Source organism: Micropterus dolomieu, linkage group LG23 (genome assembly GCF_021292245.1).
Source record: "Micropterus dolomieu isolate WLL.071019.BEF.003 ecotype Adirondacks linkage group LG23, ASM2129224v1, whole genome shotgun sequence".
Classification (NCBI taxonomy): domain Eukaryota; kingdom Metazoa; phylum Chordata; class Actinopteri; order Centrarchiformes; family Centrarchidae; genus Micropterus; species Micropterus dolomieu.
The window spans coordinates 8,544,559-8,563,242 of record NC_060172.1 but is presented as its reverse complement, the minus strand read 5'-3'; the positions used below and the strand labels follow the sequence as shown (position 1 = coordinate 8,563,242).

At 41.9% G+C, this 18,684-nt stretch overlaps 1 protein-coding gene across 1 annotated transcript; it reads right to left on the bottom strand.

Annotated features, from left to right (window-relative positions):
• Nucleotides 1-3,369: 3,369 nt before the first annotated feature.
• Nucleotides 3,370-11,640, bottom strand: LOC123963939 (rho GTPase-activating protein 22-like). Its single transcript, XM_046041062.1, has 9 exons — nucleotides 11,589-11,640; nucleotides 10,867-10,980; nucleotides 10,185-10,392; nucleotides 9,955-10,087; nucleotides 9,345-9,418; nucleotides 8,210-8,331; nucleotides 6,862-7,096; nucleotides 5,211-6,173; nucleotides 3,370-3,601 (listed from the first exon to the last, which is right to left on the bottom strand). Exons 1-9 carry the CDS (start codon nucleotides 11,638-11,640, stop codon nucleotides 3,370-3,372), a joined length of 2,133 nt encoding a protein of 710 aa, XP_045897018.1.
• Nucleotides 11,641-18,684: the final 7,044 nt, after the last annotated feature.

The following is an 18,684-nucleotide window of genomic DNA, read 5'->3' as shown; positions in this document are numbered from 1 at the left end:
TATTATTTTTTTTATTTCTAACAAATCCCTCCATTTATCAGAGCAAAGACAACAGGACATGATGCTGCAGTCAGTTCACAACCAGAAATCAGGAATTCCCATTGACTTTGATTCTGAGCTGTGAAAAACCAACAAAATTTCCAAATTTCCTCTGTGCTCCAGCTTATATTCGTTGATCACTTTTTACAAGTAGGCACTGTTAGATCACTTTCAGAAAATTAAAAGTCTGTATTTTGGGGTAACAACTATGTAAACAGTCCAGTGTTGACAGTGTCTAATTAATCAAGCAAATCTTCAGCAGCTCAGGGTTGAGAAATCTTGCCTGATTTTCCCAGGTGGAAACTTAAAGGGTTGTATTTTCAATTTAGGTCAAAAACTCAAAAACCTCTCTTGACATCTTGACCCTGTCGTGAACAGACGCTATCACAGTAAACATCAAACATTTTCGATGTTATCGTAGCCAAAAGCAGGAGGAGCTTATTGTTGGAGTATTTTGAAGACAAGTCAGAGCAGCACCCAATACGATTGTCAAGAAAACCGGGGCCGGGGAATGAGGGAGGCAGCAAACACTCTAAAGACACAACGTGTCTTCAAAGTAGGCAAAGACCAGGGGCCTGTACTATGAAGCGGGGTAACTGGCTTATCCAGGTAACTTCAGGATTAACATCCTGACGTTGGGTGTAACTTCCCGATTAACCCGTACTACGAAAGGTGGATAGTAGTGTTGTGTCGTTCAAAGAACGTTTCGTTCATTTGACCTAATCTTGTGTGTGACTCAGGAGGAACGGGTAGTCTCAGTGAGTAATTCGTTCATTTTCGCGCTTGTGTGAATAGTCTTGGACTCTTACTGTGCTTTCAGACCAAAAGCGAAGTGAGCGTTCGGGGCGGTGAGTTTACATACAAAGTCAATGCAAAGATGCGTAGAGCCGCAATTTCCTGTCGGGCGACGCAAACGCGGCGGTGCCAATCATACAGTTTAGGCCTTCTCGCCTTGTATGTGAAAGCGTTGCAAGGATTAGTTCACGACTCTCAACTGTGGGTCACTGGGTTTGATTATAATTATATACATATATATGGCTGGTCTAGTTGTATACTCAGGAAAGATTGTGAAAATGGGCAGATTTAGCCAGTGGAGTGGCTTAATTGAATATTGACAACATATTTCTGTGGTTTTTACATGGTTTGAATTTGTTTATGGCCCCATGGGGCTTTATAGAACCATGATAGAGAAAGATCAAGGTGAATTTGTGCATTATACTTTGTCAGTTAGAGCAAGCCAGGCAGCTTTATGTGTTTGAGAACTGAGCTGTTTTTTTTTTTAAATCGCCCACTAGAGGGCTGCAGCGCTGCAATAACCAGCCCAGTTAAAATGAACGAAATAACACAAAAAAAGATTAGTTCATTTTAATGAATGAGATTTGATGACTCGAGTCTGTCAGAAGTGTGACTTTTCCCATCACTAGTGGATAGGTGATAAGCGAGGTCTGTTGTCATGGCAATTTACGCTGAATCTCTAAACTGCTCCGAGCAGGATTTGTTCATGGTTAACTCGAGGTTACCCTGCAGGTGGACTGCACACCACATCTGTACTCGGTGTTAATGATGAGCTTTAGGATATTAATTCACACCACTTCATAAAATGTGTTTAGATTTCATGCTGATTTGTTCCACTGCGGTTTCAATGAAGTTCTGAACACAACAGCATTACGTTCAGGCAGCGAGCCCTGCAGCCTCTATGATTTTAGGGAGAAGTCTTAATTAATCACCGGGATAGTTCCTTAGATGTAGCCCGTCTGTAGTCTATAATTGAATTCTCCTAAGTGTTTTCACATATTTAGATTGACTATTTTGCATGTCCAAAACATAGGGAGCCAGGGTGAGGGTTAATAACAGAGAAAAAAAAAATTGTGTGAAATTTACAAGAGGGAGAATTGGAAATTCCCTGAACTTAATGTCATTAAAAATCGAAAATCACTGGTGTTTTCTTCTGAATGCGCCCAATCCAAGACAAAATCTCTAAGGTGCGTGACTGTGGGCTAAACTCAGTATTTCCTCACTGATAAATCCGTTTGCAAAGTTTAACATAGCTTTCCAATGCATGCATACTGCACGGCAGAGGTGTGTGTGTGATGTTGCAGCCTTGCAAAGTGAAGTTTCTCATAAATTTGTGACTATAATGTCAGAGAATGTTCAAATTTTTTACTTGTAGATTAATCTTGGAAATTAAATTTTCTCTCGGATTATTAGGACTACCCCTCTATGCTGGCTCCTTTTTGTTTATTACAATGGACCTTATGTGCAGTTGTACCTTTACATCTTAATCATATTACACATAAAAGAAGAACCCATAAAATACATAATAGAGATTTGAACTACAATAAGAACACTGTGAAGATGCCAACAAGCCTCCCTGGCTTTGTCGTCCGCCACGATATTAGATTTAGCCGTTAACTTGTCTTTACATTCATAATTTCCTGACACTACCAATGTGCATTCCTCAGGAGAAATACGGAGCATGCGCCGTTGCGAAAAAACTCTGCCTGCACGGCCGAACACACCCCTTTTATGCAAACGCGCACCAACTCCAATTAAGTTAACACTGACACAACTAACCAACATCTTATCCACCGTCGTAGTAGGTGTAGGCGGTCAGAGTTTGTCAACCCTGATTTTGCCTGATAACCCTGACTTAACCCTGAGTAGGTTGAACTCCCTTCGTAGTACAGGCCACAGTACTGTTCCCTGTGTTATGTGCACACAAGAGATGTACTGATGGGCTGACTCTGAGCTGAAATTCTGGGATCATGCACTCCAGTCGCAGTTCTTGTAATCAGTAAACTTCATTTGAGAACAGTTCTAGAGGTTGTGAATCCCCTTGTCAACATGACAACAGCCTGTGAAACAAATAATCTTTTGGTGTGAGATGTACAGAAGTTCTGACATCATAAAAGTCTTGTAGACTGGACAAGGTGTCAGTTTCTTACACTCTTCTAGATCTTGTTTGTTGAGTTCAGAACAGTACAGAATGGAGTTTGGTTTCTCAAAGGAGACCTGGGTTTATGTTGATTAATACCTCACCTCAGGCTTCCTTGAAAGACACTGGTTTGCATTAAGCAGGAAGACACTTGGAGTGTCCATCAGTTACTCCAGTAAACCACCTAAGAATCTCGGGGACATCCAAAGCTGCTCCTCAAATTCAAACTTTAGCGCCATTTTCTGGAAACCAGGAACTTCACCAACTTAGCCTGAGGCTGGTTGAAATGACACACAACTGTCTTACTTTTTTAGATTGTCTTCTGGACCAGATAACTCTTATTTTCTCCCTGTTTTCCTTTATTTTTTGATGCCTCTGTGCAATTTTATCCATTTTTAGAGACTCCCTCCTCCTCTTTCTCCTCCTTTTCTTCTGAACTCTCCATACATCTGGAAGAACAGCTCCATTTCTCTCTGCAGTGTGGTGTTTCGGAGGTCGGCGTCGGCTTTCGCTCTCTCCATGTTGCGGATCTTGATCTCGGCGACACTTTGGCTGCGCTTCTGCTGGTCCAGACTGACCCGCAGTACCGCAAGCTGCTGCTGTAAGACATCATTACAGCGCTCTAACCTGCAGGACACACATACATATACCTTATAGTACATGCACAGGCTTACACAACAAACTATCTATATGTCACACTTGTTAAACATCAGTTTAAGTGAAGGCTAGTTCGTACAGTTAACTTCATCATGACCAGAGCAACAAGTGCACGGCTTTCCAACATTCTCTGTCAAGAGATGGGAGCAGAACACCATCAGCTATTGTAACACAGCGAAGTACACCGGATAATGTCCTGAGTCGCCTTTACGAGCTCTGAGATGAGGTGAGAACAAGTCTGTTGGAGAAAAACTCCCCACTAGCCGCAAATTTTTCAGATGAAAAATGGTTCGCCCTGCTGTCTGGCCGGCGTCTTAACGACTTGAATGCGGGACAACAAAGAAAAATGGCATCTGTCTTCTCTCTCACACAAAAAATTGAAGCATGGATCAGAAGGCTACGCCTGTGGAAAAGTCGTCTAGATAACGAGAACTTTGAGGCTTTCTCTGAACTACATGAGTGTTTGAATGACCTGACCTGAGTGTACTTTTTCGGCCTCATCTTAATGGAATGACAACACAGTTCTGGGAGTATTTTCTAGAAAATGGTGCAGTGTGTGCGGCAGATGAGTAGATTAGGAATCCTTTCCCTGCAAAGTCAACTGGAACTTGAAATAGAGGAGTCACTGATTGATCCGACCGCTGATACTCAAGTCTGAATTTTCTGCACTTACGTACCTGAAAAACAAATACTGGGCCCGTCTGAGAGTGGAAAATGATCTGCGACTCTTCCTGAGCCCTACTAAGCCCCGTCTGCCCAACCATCCCATTAAGTGAGCAGGATGGAGGTGTATGTGTGTCTTTGGTGTTGGGGGGGGGGGGTCTCAAAAAGGGATCGGACTCCCAGAAAGGTTAAGATTTAGGCTATTTAATAGCAACTGATTCTGACTTGCATGTAAATGGATTCAGAAGCTCAAAACATCAGTCTCTACTGTACATTTTGATTAGTTTTGTCATCTACAAATTGAGATACCTTCAGTTTCCATGATGTAACTAAGGATATATGTCTGTTTAACAATCTCATTCCAAAACCATGGGGATTAATATATACTCTTCTGGACTTTCTACCAGATGTTGAAAGCTGGCTGCAGAGATTTGTTCTCAAGAGCAATGACTGAGGTTGGCCCCCAGTGCTGGTTGGATGGGGTTTGGTTTTGGCTTTGGCTTTATGGACCTGGCTTTATGTATGGGGACACTGTCATGCTGAAACAGGAAAGGGTATTGCCGAACAGTGACTAGGAAATTATAAGCACACTATTGTCTAAACTATCACTGAATGAAATGTTTCCTTACAATTACCCAAATTTGGAACTTATTGGTCTAGACCAAAGTAGGACAAAGTCACAGATTTAAAAACAAATGTACACATAAAAGTTCACCTGTCCAGTATGTGGACAGTGATTAAACAATCACATTAGGAGACAAATCTCCTAATTTGTGTCAAAAAAACAAAACTACAAATCCAATGAAAAAAGCATAGATCTGCAAATACAAGGATTTTATTATTCAATTTAAAAGTACCAGATGTGGATGAATAACGTGAGGAAGAAAGGATCTTCCTCCTTGTGCTGGTTTCTCACCTTTGTATCCTGGCCTGGTACTCGGCCTTCTGCTGGGCCATCTGCTGCCGCAGCTCGGCCAAGAGTGAGTGAGCATCCTTGGGCTGTGGCTGAGGCTCAGGTACCTGAAGGTCTGGAGGGCCAGAGGGGAGGAAAACCTCTGAGCTGCCCGTACTGAGGGGGCTGTCACTAAGTACAGAACAGGAGGCTGGGGAGTTAGGGTGGTGAACGTCGTCATCATTGTTGTAACAGTTCTCATCATTGTCATTGTTGTTTTCTTCATGATCTTCATTATCACTCTTTTCCTCTTCTGTTATCTGACTTGAAGTTAACCTTTTAGGTCTCTTTGGTGATATGTCAGGACTAACTGCACCCGTAGTATCATTGCTCTCATCCAATGGTAGAACCTCGCAAGAAGACCATGAAGAGGAGGAGTCCCCTGTCGGCCTTGCCCCCTCTAGCTCTGCCTCCTCTTCACAAGTTCCAATATGGCCTCCAGGATCGTTGGTTTCAAGATGTCCATCAGTGACATCCTCCATCCTTTCATGTTGAGACACTTTCTCCAGGTTGTCGTAGGCAGAAAGCGTGCTGTCCTCCTGAGCATCACTGCTGTCCCTACTGGCTGTTTCTGGCACTACACCCTCTTCCTCTGCAGCACCAGAGCTCCAAAAACCAGCGCCTGCCTCTCCCGAGCCGGGCCAGGCCTTTGCCCAGCCAATAAGCATCGGCCTGGAGCTATCTGGCAGAGGGTCTTGTAGTTGGAAGCTGGTTGTAGAGGCTTGGACATTTGCTGGGGAGGGTCCTTGGCCAGCATGGTGCTGGTGAAAATCTATGTTGTGTCTGTCAGAGTGGTACTGAAAGGGCTGACTGGAGGAGGGGAGGGGGGAGAAACAATTCTCTGGGTGGGAGGAGGTGTAACGATGGCCGAGAAATCTCTTCTGGCCAGAGGACAATTCTGATTTGGTAGCAGCAGAGTTTATACAGCTACAGAAAGCAAGGAAAGGGATGTTAGACTTTTAAGAGAATACTCTCAGTGATTTTATACATCTAAAATAATTTCACTAGCAAGGACCACACTAACAGTATGTGATAAAAGCTTTGATGCTGTAAGGTAACTGAGACAGATCTCAGCATTGAGGATCTGTCTCCCTTGTCTTTCTTCCTGTGTGTGAATGGTGTCACTGTCTCTTCTCCCTCTGTGTGAATGGTGTCCTTATTTCTTCTCCCTCTATGTGAATTGTGTCTCTGTCTTTTCTTCCTCTGTGTTAATGGTGTCCTTATCTCTTCTCCTTCTGTTTAATGGGGCCTCTGTCTCTTCTCCCCCTGTGTGAATGGTGTCCCTATCTTTTCTTCCACTGTGTTAATGGTGTCCTTATTTCTTCTCCCTCTGTGTGAATTGTGTCTCTGTCTCTTCTCCCCCTGTGTGAATGGCGCCCTTATCTCGTTGCTCTCTGTGTGCATGGTGTCCTTACGATTAGCCTATTCTGTGTATGTGCAGTCCTCTTTCCAAATCTTTATTGTGGAGAGGAGGTTGTATGTCTCATGTCCTACATGTTTTGGTGCATGTTTTGGCCCCTAGAAGTTGGTAGTTGCAAGAGCACTCTCAGATAGAATGTGAGATGTTGTGAGTTTTGGTTGATGGGGAAGCTTTATTAGAGCAGGTCTGTTGTACCTGGGATTCGGTGCGTCTGTGGTGGCCTGTCCTGGCTCTCTGGAACGCTCTGTGATAAGAGGCAGAGACAGCTGGCGAAGGCAGGGCGACGGATGGAGATGAGGCTGCCTCAGAGCACTTGGTGATGCACGCGAACCTCCAGGTGGACGGGCGGAGATGGATGGGGGTAATTTGGCAAACAGAGATTCATGTTCCCTGATTAGCTCCAACATCAGCACTTGGACCAGTGCTGCACCTAGGACCCAGATAGAGACTCAAACTCTTCAAAGACCCTTTTGGTTCTCTCAGGTTCTTGTCATACGCTATAAAAACATTAATAAACTTTTTTTTTTCATGCCACCAATGGTTTGTTGATGGTGAATTTTGATGGAGAAACAATACTGATTTGATCAAAGAAAGAAGCCTGGAGGGAGCTGAGGAAGGAGAAGCAAGTGTCAAACACCAAGACAAAATGTGATGCACTGAGACACCTAACTAGACATCTTTTTGATAACAAACACCCTGTAGACCTTTGGTGACTTTAAAAACTTTGCAGCTCACTCAGAGTACAGAGACCATAGTCAGCTTGGATTCAAAGTGGCTACAGTGGATTGCAATGATGAGGCCAACCAGTTCTCATTCCCAGAGCGTCAAATAGCTGCGCTTTTTCACATTGTCGTCCGGTACCAACACAGATGGCAAAAATTCATGTCATAGTTCAACACTCTGGGGGATGCTCTTTGGTACCATAGCTCAATGCTAAAAGTACTAGTATACACAACAGAAAAGTAGGAGTAAGGAGACGGTTGGGACCAAAACTGGACTTTCACCCAGGAGACCAGTGTTTGTTTCTCATATAACAAAAAATCAACATTGGTTCCTTCTAGTGATGTTACGTAATTGCGTATTTGAAGTCATGTATGTAACATAGTTATTTTAACCAAACCATGATAGCAAAGTAGTTTTGTTGCCTAAATCCAAGTAGTTTTGGTGCCCAAACCTAACCAAACCATTTCACAACGTAAATAAGTAGGAGCCCTACACTATAAAAATGACGCAAAACCCAGGGCGTTATGAAACGATGCCACGGGGTCGTGACAAAGCGTCCATATGTGACGCCCTGGGGTGAGAACGGGTTGATGATGCAGTTTAATTGTGAAAAAGAAAAAAATAATTTTGTTTGTAGATACTTTTCTGCTTGCTTCATATGCTAACGTGATCCAGATACATGTTCCTAAATGACCTCTTGCCTATGATATCACAGATGCTACATCGTCTGCTTTTCAACAGACCATAAGTTTGAAACAAAAAAGAATAATTCATCTTTCATTAATTCCTTATGGTGCTGTAGGACCTTTTGTCTGTCTACCTCCCATGATGCTTTGTGGATCTTCAGCTTTGGCTCGGAGGATGTTTGGCCCAAACACAGTGGCCAAGTTCTGGCCGCTCATTTTGTTACTGCTGGAGTAACTCTGGACCTCACTTAGAAACCTGCACACACACACACACACACACACACACACACACACACACACACACACAATGTTTGTTCCACTATACCCATGGCGACATGTCATCGACTTAATGCATTCTCTAGCCCCTTACCCATAACAACCACATGACTAACCTTAGCCTAATTGACCCTTCACCAAGCCACGCGGCTGGCCAATCACAGCGCAGTATAGGCCTCGCTCTAACTGAGGTCCGACACTTTCATGGCTGCGCTCCATTGACTGTGATGCAAAAGAAGTCGTTTTCTAGCTTTTTTTTGGCTGTATTTTCTAAGTTATGGTCAAAGCTGTCCCTGGGTCACTTGTAATCATTACAATCACTACCCAGAGAGGTTGAAGTACGATTTATTCACTTTCCAAAACCTAAAACAAATCCTGAATAATGTAGGCTGTGGATTGTTCCTAAAGTAATGTTAGTTAGCTAATGTTAGCTAACTTACTACTGAATGTAACATTATAAAACCCTACTGTTCTGCTTTTTAATGATTGTAATAATGAATAGAGACCTGCCCAACAGTACAGGAGCAGTGTTGATCCTTAATATCGTTGTTCTCTTTCTCAGTAGTCAGGTAATATAGTGGATCACTTTTACTCTTTGATCGGTAGGCTTTCTATCAGTATGTTTTTCATGTCAGTTTGAGTCAGTTTGATGGCCTGAATACAACCTTCAAATGTACAATGCAACTGCAAAACTGTCTGCTTCTTTCAGAGATTGTTTTTTAACTGCAGCTCTTTAGTCAATATTTCTCCGGGGAGTGGAGTTATCCCTCGCAATACACCAGTTAGTTTTCCTTACTTAACTTGCTATTGTTTTGAATACTGAATTCGTTTAACAAATGCATTTCTACCACCCATGTAAAACATAAACAAAAGTCTGTGCTATTGTTAGGAAGCTCATTGGGTTTGATCACTTTCATCTTCTAAGACAAATACTGTAAATGAACACTTGCCCACATGTTGTCAGTCTAAAAAGCAAGGTAGGAGGGGTCTTACTGGCAGATAAAGTTGAGTAGGTTGAAGTTTGCAACTGGCAACTCATGAAGGAGATTCCTCAACTCCCCCAAACCCTGAGAGAAGAAGAGAGGAAGAATAAGAAGATGTGAGGACGGGACTCAGGAAGCGGCAAAGAAAAGAATGGGGAAAGCAAAGACTGGCTGTCTTCGTCTCCCTCTTCTGCTCTCTGTGTCATGGATATATAAAAAGCTGCAGGTCTGTGCGCCTGTTTGACCAAGCTCATGCAGACAGGATGAAGTGTGGCTGCATTCACACAAAATCCGGCAAAGTGGGTTGTGTGGAGGTGTGTTTATTTGTGCTCAGAACATAACCGTTGTGAAGCAACTAGAAAATTAAGTTTTATTTCTCTGATTCGTTCTCGCTAACACTTCATTAACTCTCTAGCTAGACCACATCTGCTCTCTTTCTTTAGTTTACAAGTGTGCTCTGCTGCACCTGTGATCCCATCCAACAGTGATGTCACGGGTGGCGTGGGGAACACGTGTACGTCACTGAAGCAAGGTGAGTTGAAGTTAAATTAGAAGATTTTCAGGGGCTGTTGCTCTTTATCTAATGAATTGTTTTACGTAGTGTACAGAGCTGCAGTTACCAGTGTGTGGTCACTCGACAGCTTCTGACCACAGAGCAGGAAGTCCTGGTAGCGTCTGTATGGAACCAGAGGCTCTGGCAGCTGTCTGAGGTAGAGCTTCAGCAGTGACGCCACCGTGTGGACGTCTGTGCTGCTGCAGGCAAAACACATAGCGAGCTAACATTTTTCACACATCCTTTTGAAGAACACGTGATGAGAAAACAGTACAGGTAAAAAAAGAGTGATTGCACCTGTCGAAGGACGGTCTCTCCCCTGCATCAAAAGCCTCCTGCAGCTCTTTGACCAGGCTGGCCTGTCCTGGTTGTCGAAACAAGCCCACTTCCTGTAGGCCACGCTCCCGGATGAAGGTCACACACTGCTCCACCACCAGAGGAACCAAGCGCACTCCATAACGTCGCTCATAGAGCACCGTCTCCTCCAGACGCTGACCAAAGACCCCTGCAAGGGAGGAATATTTAATTAAGATTCCTCTCTGGAGCCAAAGTACAACTCATTCAATCATAAATACTAGTCAGGTAAGGCTTACATTGCTTAAACAGAAACCAGAATATAGAGTGAGACATGTAGCTGACTATCACATCAAGTCAAAAGACATGAGCCTCCACTGCTGTCTGTGTAAATGTTTCCAGGATCAGAAAATCAGATTGTGGTAGTGTTGTTCAGACATCTGGCTTTGAACAATTTAATTGATTAGAATTATTGATTTTTTTGCCAGTAGAAGCCACAACAACTCTAGCACATAATGGCAGACACGCAGTCCTGATATATTATCACCAGGTTGTGATATCAGCATACACGAGCAACATGCACAGCATTCATTAGGATGCTTGTGTGCATGTGAATTCAGGGGGAAAAAAATACCACTTTGAGAAACACTTTTTATAAAAAAGCTACTAAACACTGTGTGTGTACCTGTGAAAGGGATCCACACTCCTTTGTTGAGGCTCTTCAGCCACTCGTCACCCTGACCAGCGCTGTTAGACAGGAAGAAATACGAGCCTGGGCTGGCCAACACATCTCTGTTACCTGCACACACAACGCAAACATTTTTTTTATAACTCACTTTTTATAAGTCAAAATGCAAGACTGTCACAACTGGCCATTACTTACCATTATTATAATGACACAATGCCACTATAGCGTACTCCAAGCGCATTTAAATTTTTCAGGTCAATGCCATTGTAAAAGTTTATTTTTTATTTTTTACAGAAATTAACAAATTAAAGCCTGTTCCTTTTTTTTGACCATCACACACTGTTTTCTGAGATGCCACGCTAGAGTACACTTAAAAGCGTGCTCCACCAATTTAGTATCTTTCATAACATCGTCAGATCGCCCCTTTAAGGTCTCCCTATCTTCATATCTGTATGGTGCTCAGACTCCTTAACACACTTTCCTCTCTTCTCCCCTTTGTCCCATCATGCTTCACTGTCAGTCCTCCTCAAAGTCACATCAGACACACACAGACACGTAAGCACATGCATACACTGCCACCTTAGATAAAAGCCTAAAGACCCAGAGTCAGCATTTTACAGATGTCACTCAAGGGCAACACACACAAACACTCGCAGCTGGAGTTCTGGAAGGATTTTAAAATACTACATTGATGGTTTGTGTGTGTGTGTGTGTGTCACCTTTGTGGCCTGTACTGTCATGTTTCCAGGACTTGAAGCAGCTGAGTCCCATGCTGCAATGCTCCTGCTCCAGTTGGCAATTGTTGTAGATGCGCAGTGCAAATTACATGCAACAATTTTTGTAATCTTGTGAAAGTTTAGAAGGTGAGACAGCGGCGGTGCATAAAAACTGCATCACCAGAGTCCCAGTTTTAGCTAAAGGGTTTAGACAGAGTGTGGAAAGTACTTGATTTTTAACATCCTGGTAGATGTAGAGTTGTTCCTTGTGAAAAAAAGCCTTAAAAATTGTTCTTGGTGGATATGGACCCTTAATTACCGGTCCATGGATATGTTCACAGTAAGAGTTGGATTCAAGTGGATACAGTGTGTTTAGTGGATAGATTCACAGAGAAGTCCTTGATAGATGTATAACCTTACATTCCCGGTGGATTTTATTATAAAACAAACAAAAAAAAGAGACGTTCTTGGTGGATATGGTGCCTTAATAAGATGTTCCAGTTGTATAATCAGCTGTAAAAAGTGGATTTTAGAGGATGAAAACCCTTTAAAAGAGGGAGAGGAGAGTCACTATTAAACATTAAAGAGGGGTTCCAGGTGGGTAGCTGACATAAGAACATAAAGTATCATGTAGTGAATACAGCCTTAAAAAGATTTAGAATGGACGTTTAAACATCATCAAAGGTTTCAGGAGGAGACATTGCCTGAAGAATATAGGGCCGGAAAGAGGAGTTCCAGTTGGATATTAAATGTGAAAATTTGATGTTTATACTAACCTCAAGTTAGCCTAGATGGACAAGCCTTGGAGAGAGGATCATGGTAGATACAGAACCTTGAAAACTAAGTTTTTTGGAAAGTTTCCTGTGATTAAAAAAAGGCTCCTGTCTCCTTGATATATGTTTTAAAGATGTGGAGATGGGGCCTTACAGAGAGAAGAAGTGAGGGTGGTTGTAGGTACAGAGATTTGAAGGGAGATATTTGGATGCAGGATCACACCTTCAACAGCAGGTCAAATGGCAGATTCTTAATGAGATCTTTCTGGATGATATAAAGTCTCATCAAGAGTTTCTGTGTGAAAATACACTGTAAAGAGAAGTTCCTGGTGGATAAGGAGTGATAGAAAGAGAAAAGCCCCGGTATGATGCAGCCTCAACAACTCAGCAACTCTTCTCAAACTATTCACGGAAAAACCCTCCTCTCCTTGGAAATCCCCATTTAGAAGCACATTCAGTTGATTAATTTAGACAAAGTCACAATTTTCCGACATGTAGTAGTTCCGGTTTTCTCCAGAGCCACTAAAAACACAAATGTCCCACTGGTTCCTGAAGAATTCCTGACAGAAAGTTTAAGATGTGAGAGAAAATGATTTCAACATACGTGTGCAGTGACGCTTAGAGAGCAACACAACCTTCAAAATGCTTCACGCTGCAGAAACTTCTTCCACTCGGATGCATCCGTTCGTGTTGGTGTAGAACTTCTCTTAAACATCAGCCTTCAAGGATATCAAATCCAGAACTCCAAACACCCAGTTTTCATTTATCCTTTTGATGCTTTAAAGGGGGCTGACTTTGTGGAGCATGTACTCATTCACACCCATCAACTCAAAACTGCCTCCAGTCTGCTAAAGCACCAGGACTGAGATGTCTTTGCTTCCCTTCTTTGGAGTATTTCATCATGACTGTCATTCACTGTATGAGACGCAGGATCAGCATCATTCCACCTGTCACTTTCTCTATATTTCTCTCTTTTTTATGTGATATTTTCTCTCAGCATCTGAAAAGTTAAACCATCGTCCCGAAGGAATATTTTACTCTCGTCTCTTCCACCCGTCAGGGAGTCCAACTACTCCATCGTCCGTAAGAAAAGAGACGATCTTAGAATTCCCTCCTGCATCCTCCCTCCTCCATTGTCTCTGTCTCTGTCCTTTGCATTATTAGCTCTTTAACTGTTCCATTTCCAGAAGACGGCCTACATATCTGAACATGCATGTCTTCGTCATCCCCTTCCCTCTTCTTCCTCTCCTCCTCCACTCCGTCCCCTTTTTCTTTCTGTCTGTCTCCGGTTGTCCCTCTCTTTGTCCCTGTCCAGCTCGTCCTTCTCTCTTGTTCCCACTATCCTCACCCCTTCTCTCTCCCTCTCTCTCCCTCTCTCCCTCTCTCTCTCTCCATTTCCCAGCAGAATGTGTGCCCCATTGTTGCCCCCCTCCCCATTTACCTCATCAATAACCATGCTGTCTGTGTGTGTGTATGTGAAGGCTGTGCATTAGGAAAATTGGTTTTCTGCGACGCAGCGCTGTTTTACCAAAGTAATCACAGCTGATGGTGAGAGAGAGAGTGAGAGAGAGAGGGAGAGAGAGAGAGAGATGATCTGGCTCAAATTCTGCTGCTGCTGAAGTATGGTCTGCTGCAGCACACACACACACGCACTGTCACCATGATTCAAGTGGACATAAAAGCGAGAGAGGCTGGTCAACTTTTGAACTCAATTAAAGTATGAAAAACCTCTCTCTCTCTTTCTATCTCTCAGTACAGTCCAATTCAATAAGCCTTATTGGCCTGAAGTACAGTACACCATATATTACTGAATCTTTGTTAGTAATCAATATAAGCAATCAGATATTAACAGTCCTGCCTACAGGCTAAAATATACACCAAACATAACTGTATCACCAAAAGTATGCGGACATGTGAATATTTACAGCCACATGTGTTAAATATACATGTTATCCTGAAACCATGGTCATTAATCTGCTGCTTTTGCCTGCTCCTCTGTTCTGGTTTAAGGCTTTCCACCAGATTTTAGAACCTGTCTGAAAGGATTTGCTCCAGTTCAGCCACAAAAACATTAATGAGTTTGGTGGTGAATGTGGTGCGGCTCACGTCGGTGTTCCAGTTCATCCCAAAGGTGTCGGATGGGGTTGAGATCAGGTCTTTGTGCAAGACTAGCGACCATTCTGTGGAAGAAAATGGGGATCCATAGAATCTTGTACTGAAGTGTCAGTCTATATGTGCAGACAAGCAAGACACATTTTCAAGCGGCATTGTGCAATTTTTTATGAAATAACGAACGGGCAGTAACACAACCCAGTAGATAATACTAATGTTTTACAGTATGTTTGTCAAGTCAATTTAATTTAAAGAGCTTGAAGTCTATCCAACATGTCCTTCAGTGCTCTAACCTAAATTAAAAAACAGGTTGTTTGTCAATGCCTTCCAAAAGAATCCATAAGAGCGTTTTCTGGTTTTCCAGTTTGCACTGTTTTGGACTCCAACAGGCAAAAGAAAACCTGAAAGACCATTACATTTACTCATTTAGCTGACACTTTTATCCTTTTAAGAGCGACTTACGATATGTCAGAGGTCGCACGCCTCTGGAGCAACTAGGGGTTAAGTGTCTTGCTCAAGGACACATTGGTGGATTTGTGGTAGTGGAAACTGAACCTCCGTCTCCCACATCGATGATTTAGCCAAGATGAACCTAACTTTGAGTTAGGCAAATTTCACTGTCATGCTTAAAAGAAACCAATGTTGGCCGACAAGATGCATTCGCTCTGGTGTCAAAGTAAGACACTTTATTAACGCCACAATCCACCCCGACTTCTTCCCTTAGAAGTTTTGCAGCGCTATACCAAATCAACAAAGCTAAGAGCAAGGCACCAAACAGTTTCACTACATTTATTTATTTGACAAATAAAACTTTCATTTTTTTAAAGTTCTGAAAATAAAATAAAATGAGTAACACAACCAAAGATCTTTGTTAGGTAAACATTTATACATACATACGTATACATATATACACACATATACATATATATATATATATATATATATATATATATATATATATATATATATATATATATATACTGTACAGTATGTCTGCCTATTTGTGTGTCTGGATTCTAATCGCAGTTGAGAGCTTTCTGTCTGTCAATACAACTGGCACTGGACGGCATGCTCTTCATTACAAAGTGCTGTTTGTGAATGTGTGTGTGTGTGTGTTTGTGTGTGTGCTCTCCACTAAATTAAATGTGTCACCTCCTCTCCTCTTTGCTTTGACTGCACGTCTGTAATGAATCACATGCATGGAAATATTGCTAACCAGGAGCCGTGAGTCTCTGTCTCTGTCAAGAAAAATTGACCTCACTATCTGCATCATTTAGAGAAAACACTAAATCCAACAGCAGCACCACCAAGTGATCCCACACAATAACTACAATTTACTACAATCACTCAACTAAATGCTCCGAAGGGGTTGGTCTATTAAAAACAATTTCTTTTTACAGCCATTAAACTGTAAATATTGTGCACAGTGACACTGTTAAATTCAGCACTTTAAGTTATAAAGATATACATAATTATGGCATTGTTTCTTTGTTTTCATTGAAATTTCCAGTTTCACTGTTCTGAAACATTCATTGTGAATACAGTGGTGGCTTCTGTATTAGAAACTGCTTCATCTGACAAACATAGTGATAAAACCACCATCACTTCCTCATGAGGAAGGAAAATACTGAAATGAAGAAATCTCCCAAGCTAAAAACAGTGAGCTATAATTTATCGTTTGTTTTTTAGCAGAAGAATAGTCTGAGGAAAAAGTCATTCTAAGATGAAAGATGAAACTATGATGGAACTGTAATAACGAGAATTAATCTGAAAAAGGTCACACACATAAAATAAACAGTCAACATCAATAATCGCTTATTCAAAGGAGAAGGGCACTTGTGCTTGTGATGGAGTCAGCATCTAGTTTCAGAATTTGAACTATGCTAGTTGTTAAAGGTGGGGATATTTTTATTTTTTATGTTTAGGAAGAGAAATACAAGCCTGTGGCAGCGGCCCCGAGCCTCACACCGAGCTGCATTCAAACATCTGGCTGTTAAAAAGGCTGGTTATAAAGTTATAGACCACAAAACATTCTTGTTTAATATCAACGGTATACATAACAACACATATTTTATTTTACATTTTCACATTATGCTGTCATATATTCATGTAAAGGAGGTACACTAGTCTAGTGGGACTAACAGCTTTTGGGATTAATTATATTCCAAATAAATAGAAAGACCACTTAAAAATGCCAGTTTGGTCGTCTGTTTTTTTGTTTTCCAAACCTAATTTGCCTAGTTTGCCGATTTTATTTTTTTTGTGGCCTTTTGAAAGATAAATAGTAGAAATGACTTGTTGATGTTCTTATTTTAGTCCAGTGAGTGAAACCTGACGAAGCAAGTTAACAAGACTGGATTTAATAGGCTATGTAAAGTTAACGAGTTACCCGTACTGAAATGTTAAAAATACATAATGTGTTAAATGTACGTAAAGTTGTTCTATGGGATGTTATTGGATGTGCAGGACATACTGTTGCACTTAGTCACTTATCACCTGCAGCTGCTGCCAGGTTGATTTCACTCCATTTAAAGAATTAATCTACATTTGAGTCACTCGAGGCATCAAGTGGCTGCACTTCTGTCCACACCCATCACTGATGTCACTGCAGCAACTTTGAACTTTTGGCAGCTGATGGAAAACACCACAAAATATTTGTTGTGAGGATCTCTGAGGCGTCTGACTGCTTGTCTGTCTGCCATGTCCGCTGTAGTCATGGTGTTTTGATGTTGATTTTAGTTTTGATTAAGCTGTGTTACAGGTTGTAAAGCTAAAGATAGTTTGTTTGGATGTTTTATAGTGAAAACAAAACCTTTAACTGCAAACGCTTTGCATTGTAAAGGGAAGATACATGGCTAGTCAGATGACCTTATCTAATTTTTCATAAAGCTTCCTTTGGTTGCTCACTGACTACTTCAGCAGAGTAAAGGCCAATTTATACGTCAGTGTCGAGTCTACGCTGTAGCCAATGGCAAAGGCCAAGTGTCATTGTGAGCGTTAATGCGTTGCTCTGCAATTACACCGCCAAAATGCTATATGGCTATTTGTGTTTTGATGTTCCACTATGTTCTACTAAAAGTGAACGGATCATGTTGGAGTTGGAGGTGATAGATCTTGAACATTAGTGAAATTAGAGCGAAGGCATCAGAGGAGAATGTGTGTGTGACCCCTGAAGCGGTTTAGGATGAAGAAAACTAGTTGAATAAATGTAATTAAAGCACATTTCTCACCCTTAACGAACAGTATGAATTTTAGAAGAGTAGTATGTGATTATTATTTCATTATGTTTAATTAGTCAAAGCATACACAGAGAAAGACAATGGGCCAAGAATTGAGCTCTGAGGAACACCACATGTCATGTTTGCTGAGAAGCAGCTGTCATGAGCAGCTGCTGTTTGAGAGGTGGGATCAACAGTATTAACAATATTAAATGCCAATTGAGGCCTTAGACTTAGATTTATTTCATTTCCACCAAACAGTTGTTTTTAATAACACATTGATAGACTCACTCTACATTGAAGGGTGGCCAGAAAATGGCAGACAGACAAAGTTAGCTACTAGGTTGTGAAGAAAAACACATTAATAAAGAGTCAGGAGTTGGTGGATACCAAATCAGAGGCAGAGGAGAGTGAATGTTAAACTCATGTTGTAACCAGAAATATAACTGGTTAGCACTGTCGCCTCACAGCAAGAAGGTCGTGGGTTCAAACCCCGGTTGCCCCGGCCTTTCTGTGTGGAGTTTGCATGTTCTCCCCGTGTCCGCGTGGGTTCTGGCTTCCTCCCACCATCCAAAGACATGCAGGCTCGGTTAACTGGTGTCTCCAAAATTGGAGTCCTTAGGTGTGAGTCGTTGTCTGTCTATGTGTGGCCCTGCGATGTACCCTGCCTTTCGCCCGATGTCAGCTGGGATTGGCTCCAGCCCCCTGCGACCCTGTACGCAGGATAAGCGGTTGAGGATGGATGGATGGCTATACAGCTCTGTGAAGCAGTGTGGAGGTGCAGAATCATTTGATAATTCTCTGTCGGTGACCCTTTTGTCACATTGTTATCATGAACATATCAATTATAGCTGATACATTTTTTTAATCACTCCAATAAAAACAGTTTGCATGGAGGGACCAAAATCAACAATGAATTCATTCTACAGATGTCTTGGAAGCCTGTTATAGGTCATATTTTACACATAGAAGTCCTGAAAACCTTTAAAGCATACT